The sequence below is a fragment of the Caloenas nicobarica genome, chromosome 28, assembly GCF_036013445.1.
Source record: "Caloenas nicobarica isolate bCalNic1 chromosome 28, bCalNic1.hap1, whole genome shotgun sequence".
NCBI lineage: Eukaryota > Metazoa > Chordata > Aves > Columbiformes > Columbidae > Caloenas > Caloenas nicobarica.
Genome location: NC_088272.1, coordinates 4,356,384 through 4,366,414, shown reverse-complemented (window position 1 = coordinate 4,366,414; position 10,031 = coordinate 4,356,384). Strand labels below are relative to the sequence as shown.

At 49.6% G+C, this 10,031-nt stretch overlaps 1 protein-coding gene across 1 annotated transcript; it reads right to left on the bottom strand.

The window, feature by feature from the left end:
* Positions 1-5,236: 5,236 nt before the first annotated feature.
* On the bottom strand, positions 5,237-8,250 carry LOC135999315 (olfactory receptor 14J1-like; the record flags this gene model as incomplete). Its single annotated transcript, XM_065652877.1, has 2 exons — positions 5,237-5,332; positions 7,789-8,250. Coding segments are annotated over 2 exons (558 nt in total), but the record flags the coding sequence as incomplete, so codon positions are not given.
* Positions 8,251-10,031: the final 1,781 nt, after the last annotated feature.

The window sequence follows — 10,031 nt, the reverse complement described above, 5'->3', positions numbered from 1 at the left end:
GGAAATCCGAGAAGCTTTACAGGACAGCCTGCTCCAAGCACAAGAATGATCTCTCCAAGTACCCATGAAAAGAAGACTTTACGTCATGAGGCTGCTTGTCTGAACTGACAGAGCTCCAGGGCAAAAAGGCAGCGCATGGGAGGTGGAAGCAGGTCAAGCTGTAAAGGAGGAATTTAGAATCCTTGTCCATGGATGTGGGGATGATGCCAAAGCTGCCCTGGACTTGATACCTGCAGGGGAGGCTGAGGGCAGCAAGATGAGCTGACATTGCTTCCTTACAGTAAAATTATAGACAGGGTGAACGTGGGCCTGCTGCTGAACTTCGTAAGAGTAGAATCAGACAGGACTGAGGTACTTCATGGCTTCTTTGCCTCAATCTTCACCAGCAAGGTCTCCTGGGACTTTGTTCCTGAAGGCAGGAGTCTGGAGAACAGCCAGGAGTGGATGGGGCTCAAGTCAGGGCTTACCTGAGCAAACTCAGACACCATTACAGAAAAGGAGATGGGTCACTTGACCGGCTCCCTGAACACAAGTATCGCTGTGCTGTGGCACCTGAGATTCCCAGGAACTCCCACCTCTGGGTCCAGAGTTGTGTGATTCCTCCTGAGGAGTCCTATCCTGTCTCCTCACGCAAGTGGTGCTTTAGGCACCCACTTTTCTGACACATTCAGTCTTTATCAGGAGATTCTCTAGATCAATATTTAGTGGACATTGATACCAGTTGTTCTGGCAATGAGGGCATTGGGAGGGGGACGGAAATATAAGAAATTTGGCTTTATGACTACTTATTAAGGAAATGCTCACTGTTTGGCTACAGTTCTGAAATCTCTCTGATCATCCACACCAGACCTGAAGCCTTTAGCGAAGTGCTGCAGAGAGCCTTTTAAGAGCATTTTGGCTGTTAATGAGCCCTCTGCTGCCATGGTCCTGAGCTGCAGCTACTGAAAGAATTAACAAACTCCTAATGACGTGAAAGGCAGAAACAAACCCCAAGTTTCTGAGGGTATTTGGGACCCCACGAGGGGCCATCGCTGACACAAGCAGTCCCTGTCCCTGGAGGCTGCTGAAGGAAAAGCCTGGAGACGATGGTCAGAGGTGGTAAAGGCGATGTGGAGGTGGCTCTGGTGCCCTGTCAGCCCTTCATGGTTGTTTAGCATCAGAATGGCCAAGCCCTGACCCCCAGGGCCTGGCAAAGGAAACCCTTTCAGTCAAATGTTTCTCAAGGCTCTGCCTGTGGTCACTGGGAGGGTATTTGTGTTTTGGGTGTGGGTTTGGTGCCAAGTGCTGTTACTTTTACTACAAGGCTCTGGTTTTCTGAGGGTTTGGCAATGCCTGTGAGGTCTCCCAAACCCATGCAGCTTCTTTCATAGACCTGCAATGGTCACCAATCACCTGAGCTGTCCTGGTCCCAAACTTGCTTGAATCCGCTCTTTGGATCCATGCCCCAGCACTGAAAGCACACGTTCCTTCTTCTGCTGCCCGAAAATAAAAAAGAAAAATCAATCTATTCCACATTAGCACGATCAGCCAATGGTCTTTAGGTCTTCTTCTTTAACACGTTTACTACTATGCATAGACCCGTGTCTTCCTGCACTCCCATGTGTCTCACAAACCTTTCACTCTTGTCCTCCAGTAATGGGCCAACACTCCAGGAGGCTGGTGCTTCCTCCGGGCTCATGGATGATTCCTGAGGACCATCCAAGTGTGGGCAGTGCAAGAGAGGAGCAGAGCAAGGTCAGCTCATGGGCCATGCCTGAGCACAGCCCCCCCAGCAGCAGCCATTCCCATCTCCCAGGAACAGCCATGCCCACAGCAAGCAAATGTCGCTGCCATGTATGATTAGTCCAAGAGAAGGCTGCCTTCTTTCCATAACCCCCTAAAAATCTTCCTCCTCTTCCCCCTCCACCTGCAGACATCAGCCACATCCCACTTGCAGGCTCAGACATGGTTGTAAGGATTTGCTGAAGTCATCAGCCATCACCCTTCTCTACCTCACATCCCCTGACCCTCCCACACCACACATGGCCGCTCACTGCTGCTCAGGGCCTCTCACTCTTCAGAAGAGGCTTTGAGCTCCTTGGTTCTTCCTGGTGCTTATTATCATCTTCCTCCCTCCCTCCAGAGCTCATGGTGAGGTTTCTTGTCCATAACAGCACCTTTATGACCATGTTTTACTAAATGGGTGTCTTTTTGTGAGCATTTGTGCAGAAAGAGTAGTCAGAGGAAAGCACCAAATACATAAAAACTGATGCTGAGTGAAATGCCGTGAGGACCTGATGAGTTACTCCCATTGCTGTGTCTCTCCTGGAAGGAGTCTGTCCCAAGAAGGGGATCCAGCTGCTGTCACTCTCTGGAGAGACACGTGAACTGTGTCCATGTACCTGGGGAGGAGCAGGGTGATTTTTGCCAGACCACCCTTCATCTGAACCACTTAGATATGTACTTATGGATGGGGTATCAAGTCTTACAGCGCAGCAGAGACTGGAGTTCTGAGCTGCCTTCATCTGCCCTGCATGACACACGTGAAATGGAACTACCCCAGCCCAAAAGTTGGTTTTCATCCTCTTCACAACCTGAAGCACCACACGGGTCAGGAGATGAGCCAGAATACCCAATGAGGACTCACATGCTCAGCTCTTCAAGTTTAGATGTTCCCAGGAATCTCAGGAGACATGGCATGCTGATATCTGGGTTCAAGGAGCTGGTCAAGAGCCTCGTCTCCAGTTCTGTAATGTTTGCTTTGCTGCCTGGCTGATGTGCAGACTCTGCACATGGATGCTGACACCTGTTAAGCAACCTGCTCTGAAAGGATGAATAAGCTGGTCTGTGTGGTGGATACACTCGACCCCCCCCAGCCAAACCCGCAGCAGTTTGGTCCAGGCTGCAGAGGAGGGATGGGCCTGAGCCACAGCCAGGACAAGAACTCCTTCCAGGAGACCCACAGGGAAGCAGAACGGCAACTGAACGCCGGTGGCTTGTGGGCACACAGAGTCTCGTGCAGACTTTTCCTACTCTATGCAATTTGACTACGAGTCAACCACTTCATTCTAGAAATATGACAGCCTGGATGAGCCCACTTTGAGCTCTCCCTGCTAAATAAGTGAGCTGTATGGCAGTGGTTTTACTACTCACGGGTCAGTGGATGAGCCCAATTTAAGTTTAATATTAATCATTTAGCTTAAGTAGATGCACACTAAACATAATGAATTATTTAGGGACATAAGGTTGTATGATTTTTAATATACTCTTTGCTTCATGTTACTTGGTAAGCTGGATTGGCTAAAATTTTAAGCTGTAAAGTTCTGCTCATATTTACCAAAAGCAACTACAAACTACACTGAACGCTTAGAAGATGGGGCCTATTTTGCACTTTGCTGAGAAGAAAGGATTTATTCAGACAAAACAGTACCTGCAAGGTTATGGACAATATGATACAGGGAATTAACTAACTAACACTTAAAGAACTAAGGAGCTACCACTTAGAGAGCTAACCCTTAACCCACATCACAATTGCCTAGCCTTGCTTAGCTTTCTGTAACTTCTTGTAAGAGAAACAAGAGTCCGCTGATGACCTCACAGGCCTTGCAAAGATAAAAAACTTTGGGTGCATCCTTGGTGCATCCTTGGGTGAACTAGATAATAGAAGCTTGGGCACAGGACAGGAGATACACCAGTTCTAACCAACTCAGCAGTTTGAGTCCCAGCCAACTCAGCACACCAAGCCAAAGGTGAAGGTGTACGGAGAAGAAGATGCTGGTTCACGATCACTGTGCAGGCACAAGCAGGAGGGGCCGAAGGTGGAGACTATGGAAATGATTTCCCGGAACTCATTGTAATAAGAACCGCCTTCTCGGGGACAGGTTATGAATATGTATAGGGGTTTCTAGAACTTTCATGAATATGTAACACTTTACAGCATTTAACCAAGCTCACAGCTACTGGAAATTTGCACACATTTTATGTGGAATTAATCCCCCGTGTGTCCAGTGTTGTAAATACATACCTTCTTTACAATCTCAAAGGTTGTAAGGTCATTTCCGCACCTCAACTAAACATTGTCTACAGCTGAAAAAAACAAAGGCCCACGTGGAATCAGAGAAGAAGATCCAATGAGAAGCAAGAAGATCCAAATGTGAAACCTTGCTATTGGACTGAATCATGGTATGAATGGTCTGTAGACATATAAAGGCCTATGGTTTCCTATGCTCGGGTGGGACCTCTGCACAGGTACCCAGCTTGAGCCAGCCCTCCTGCTGTTCTATTCCATTAACTTTTTAATTTTTTTGTAAGAATTTTGTCGCCTGGAAGTCTGCTCTGCATATGGTTATCAGCCCTCGCCTGAAAGTTTGCCACTGGAGCTTTAAACGTGGACTCCAGAGTGAACGGTTATCAGGAAGGGAATGCCTGAAAGTTCGCTTTTGCAAATGGGTGCAGGCCTCCCCTGAAAGTTTGCCTTCAGAGCTTGAAAATACAGACTCTGGAGCAAACAGTTATCAGGGAGAAAAGAATCCTGAGAGTTTGCACCGTGACGGATACAGGCCTCGCCTGAGAGTTTGTCTTCGGAGCTCCAGGACACAGACTCCAGAGTGAACGGTTATTGGGGAGGCAAGAATCCTGGAAGTTTGCTTCGTGAACGGGTACAGGCACCTGGAGAGAAGGTCAGCAGCATTTGGCTTGGCGTATTTCCCCCATGCAAGTAAATAACAGAGTGAACCTGCCACCAAATTCTTGAAGTTGCACTTGTCTTTAAGAAATCTAAACGTTGCTCTGCAGTGAGCAGAACCCTAAATTACTCCCCGGCAATACCATGACGCCACAGAACTTGCTTTTCAAGGCCCAGGACAGTGTTGCAGGCACTGGCGTGGGGCACGGCAGATGTTTCCAGCCAGCCGGTGGTGGCTTCCACCATTGTAAGCACAGAGCTCTTGCCGTGGCAGATTTGTGGCCATGTGATATAGTCAATTTGGCAGGACTCCTCATGTTTACACTTTAATCATTGCCCCCCATACCACACAGGCTTTGACCGCTTGGCTTGCTTGATGGTAGCGCACGTTTCACAATGACGAATAACCCGCGCAACAGCGTCCATGGTCGAGTCCATGCCTCGATCACGAGCCCATCCATGTGTTGCATGCCTTCCTCAATGACCTTAGGCATCGTGGGCCCAATGGGCCATCAATAATTCACCTTCATCTTGCCAGTGCAAACCTACCTCAGACACTTTAATCTCAGCAGCTCAATCCCCCCACTTGTTGTTCGGATCGGGTTCTTCAGTGACCGACTCTCGGGCACATGAGCTTCTACGTGGCGCACTCTCACGCATGTTCTCTAGCTGGGCAGCGATATCTCACCATGATTCAACAGCCCAGATGGGTTGGGCTCTGCGCTGCCAACGGCTCCGCTGCCATTGCTGTAACAAGCGCCACGGGGCATTTCCCACCATCCATGAGGCAGAGCAGAGATGAAGCTTCTTAGAGGCTGGGGCCTCTTCAGCCCCTGTCAGGATGGCGGGTGCTGGGTCTGGTGGGGCCTCTGCCCCACAGTGGGGGCTGTGGCCCACGGTACAGCAGGGGCCACAACGGTCGGACACGGTCGGCGGTGGCGGCCCATGGACTGAGGGAAACTGTGTGTGTGTTACATCAACGGGTGGAAAGGAGAGCGGTGGTTGGTGAGGACATATTGGATTGTGTGATACTGGAAGGTTCACAGACTGCCTCAGTTTACCTGTCTCAGTCATCTAGTTATAATAAACCCCTCCCCTTATTGATTTATTTAAAATAGGGATTCCTGGCTCTTATGTTACCCTTCCCCCTAGCTTAACTTTTTAAATACAGTAATCAATTTGCGTTCCGGGATTATTTCAAAGAGACTTTGTTTTACATTAAGGATTCACAGTCTGATGACTCTCAGCCCTCCCCCCGGCTGGGGTCGGGCGCCAGGTCCTCAGTTTTCTAAAAACAGGCTTGGCAGATTGATTATATTACACTTCCACAAACTTGTCAGGGTAAGCGGTATGTACTTACAACGGTAGAAGCAACCACCGGATGGTTGGAAACATATGGGGTACCACATGCTACAGCCCGAAATACGATCTTGGGCCTTGAAAAGCAAGTCCTTTGGCGACATGGTACACCAGAAAGAATTGAATCCAACTATGGTACTCATTTCAAAAACAGTCTTGTAGACAACTGGGCCAAAGAACATGGTATTGAGTGGGTTTATCACATTCCATATCATGCACCAGCTTCTGGGAAAATTGAAAGGTACAATTGTTTGTTAAAAACTACACTAAAAGCACTGGGTGGTCGAACCTTTAAAAACTGGGATTCATATTTAGCAAAAGCCGCTTGGTTGGTCAACACTAGAGGATCAACTAATCGAGCCGGGCCAGCACAATCAGAAATTCTCCATACTGTAGAAGGAGATAAAGTCCCTGTAGTACACATGAAAAATATGTTAGGGAAGGCAGTTTGGGTCACTCCTACCTCAGGCAAAGGCGAGCCCATTCGTGGGATTGTTTTTGTCCAAGGTGCTGGTAGCACCTGGTGGGTGATGCTTGAAGATGGGGAAGTTCAATGTGTACCTCAAGGGGACTTGGTTTTAGGTGAAAATAGTCAAGACTGACCTGCACGATGTTAATTTCCATACTAACAGTGTCTAATAAGTGTCTTTCAGATCAAGACAGTGGTGATGGAACCAGAGCTAGTTTCTTCGAGTGGCGCCTGACAACTTCTTCAAAGTTGATGTCTTTAACCCACAAACAGTGGCCATAAGATGTACTGGATGTGTGATAAGTGAACTTAAACGAGCTTTTCCAAAGGATGGTCCATGGACTAAGAGAATGATGAGCTACACCTGCATATATATATGTATATAGTTGTTGTAACTAATTAGATCGTATTGATAAATTGTATTAATTAGATTGTATTGATGAGGTTTAAATATGCTGTGAACAGTATGTTATAAGGGGTGGAATGTCCTGGGTCATTGGGGGGAGCAACGAGAGGAGGTGGTCTGAGTCAGGTGACCACAAATTGACCAATTGGAGTAGTCCATTCCATTCATGACTTCCTGGGTATAAAAGGTGGACCAGAAGGACTCTCTGTCTCTTCTGCTGGGTCTCCTGCTGCTTTGCTTCGTCTCTGCTTCTTTCGTGCTGTCCCTGCAAGCTGAGGCCTCCTGACAGACTGAATCTAGTTCCGGTTGGCTGAAGGATCCTGCCGGACTCGCTGCTGGGAACTGCAAGACTGGTTCTATAATATTTATTCTGCTTTACTGTTCTCTATGTTTATTTAGTTAAGTTAGTAAAATGTTTTCAAATTTTCCAGCTCTCCTCTCTCTGTTCTTCTTTTCCTTTCCTCTCAAAATCGCCTGTCCTAAGTGAAAAAGGGGAGGGGGGGGGGTGGAAAAGGGGAGGAAAAGAGGGTTAAGGAAAATACATCTGCCGTGGTTCTTGATTGTCTCCCCGCGATCAAACCACGACACTACAGGACCCTTTATTTTGTTTACATACACACAGATCATGGCTCCTCATTTACGCAGACAGTGGTTATAAAAGAAAAGCAGTCAGTGAATAAGAAAGGGGATGACAACATTATCACAATTAAAAAAACCACCAATAACAACATGAAATACAGTTGAGAGGCTGGACCTGTAACTAGTTACATTAAAACTGCTATGTAGAAGCAGATGTCCATTTTATTGCTTCAGAAAACACTAAGATACGAGTTTCCACAGGGCATCCTTGAGCTCCTGGTTCCTCATGCTGTAGATGAGGGGGTTCACTGCTGGAGGCACCACTGAGTACAGAACAGACACCACCAGGTCCAGGGATGGGGAGGAGATGGAGGGGGGCTTCAGGTAGGCAAACATGGCAGTGCTGACAAACAGGGAGACCACGGCCAGGTGAGGGAGGCACGTGGCAAAGGCTTTGTGCCGTCCCTGCTCAGAGGGGATCCTCAGCACGGCCCTCAAGATCTGAACATAGGACAGCACGATGAACACAAAACACCCAAATCCTAAACAGACAGTAACCACAAGAAGCCCAAGTTCCCTGAGGGAGCTGTCTGAGCAGGAGAGCTTGAGGATCTGGGGGATTTCACAGAAGAACTGGTCCAGGGCATTGCCCTTGCACAGTGGCAGTGAAAATGTATTGGCCGTGTGCAGCAGAGCACTGAGAAACCCAGTGGCCCAGGCAGCTGCTGCCATGTGGACACAAGCTCTGCTGCCCAGGAGGGTCCCGTAGTGCAGGGGTTTGCAGATGGCAACGTAGCGGTCGTAGGACGATGGTGAGAAGAGAATACTCTGCACCAATTAAGAAACATACAAAGAAGACCTGGGCAGCACATCCAGCAAAGGAAATGACCCTGGTATCCCTCAGAGAGTTGGCCATGGATTTGGGGACAGTGGTGGAGATGCAGCCCATGTCGAGGAGGGCGAGGTTGAGCAGGAAGAAGTACATGGGGGTGTGGAGGTGCTGGTCACAGGCTATGGTGGTGATGATGAGGCCGTTGCCCAGGAGGGCAGCCAGGTAGATGCCCAGGAAGAGCCAGAAGTGCAAGAGCTGCAGCTCCCGTGTGTCTGTGAACGCCAGGAGGAGGAACTGGGTGATGGAGCTGCTGTTGGACATTTGCTGCCTGTGGGCATGAGGACCTGTGCAAGGAGGAAAAGACAGTGACAGTTTAGATGAGACTTCTCTGAGCAAAACCAAAGCCATTTCCCACAGACCCTCCCACAAAGAGACCCTTTTCTTTTTCCAGGAGAACGTCCCGGCTGGAGCCCTCGTCGGTGCGTGACGAGTGTGCAATGAAGAGCAGGGTCTCTGCCCAGGGGCTCTTGAGGAGTCAGCCTGACCCTGTGTGATGGGGTGGGGCAGGGGCCAGTCCTGGGGTTCAGCTTAGTCAGATGGAACCGCTCCTGGTGCAGAAGGGACTGTCAGCATCTGTACCCCCAGACCTGAGAAACTGAGTTTGAGAGGTTTGGCATTTCTACAGCTCTATGTCCCCTCCTACCCCAGGGAGTTCTGCGAGACCAGAGGATGTCTGTGGGTCAGTGCAGAGTGAGGGCAGCTGCTCTGTCCCTCTGTCTTGCTGCAGCTGCCCTGGGCTGGCACCTTTCTGAGATGGAGGCTGATCACACTGCCATGTTACCCTGAAAAGCCACCAGGCACTGCTGAGAGCAGAGGGACCCACCTCAGACCACAACATGTCTCACCCTCTCCTAAGGTTTCAGTATCCCACGTTTATCCTGGAAACCACTGATTTCACAAACCCAACAGCATTTTCTCTGTCACAGCATCTCTGTGCTCCTCCATGGGGCTTTCACATAACAAACAGATGCTGTAGGACAGGTTTGCATCCTGGAGGGTAGTTCAGAGCCTCTAAGGAAACCCCCAGGAGATATCCAAGTGTCCTAATGATGGCATTTGATTCAGGGAGACTCAGCTCATTCCCCAGCCCCACACACTGCATTGCCCACAGCCCCACAGGGCAGAGCAAAGCTGGGACACGTGTTCCCGTGGACACAGCTGCAGGAAAGGACCCACAAGATCAGGCTGTGACTCTGCAGCTGAAACTCCCATCCCCAGAGAGCCTGACAGCAAGAACCAGATCACACCAGCAGTGACCCAGAGCAGTGGAGCAAGAAGGAAACTGCAGTGAGGGTGGGTGTGAGAGAGGCCAGGGCAGAGGCAGCCGGGCACTCAGACAGCGTCACCCTTCCCCAGCTGTGCAGCCACCTCCCACACACCAGCATTGCCGGGCAGCTGCTCTCAGCCCCTGTGCTCTGCAGAGGGAACTGGAGCTCTGGCTGCACAGGAGCTGCTTCATGCCTTGGAGCCCCCGGCCCTGAGGGCAGAGGCTTTGCTGGGTGGGAGAGGAGGCGAGGGGGCTGCTCACAGGAGGGATCTGCACTGCAGGGGTCACATGGAGTTTCTTCTGCTCTCCCTCCCAGAACAATTCCAGGTTTAGTTTCCTCTCATTTCTGATCATTTCCCTGCTGCCTGGACATTCTCCCCGTGGGAACAGTTTCCC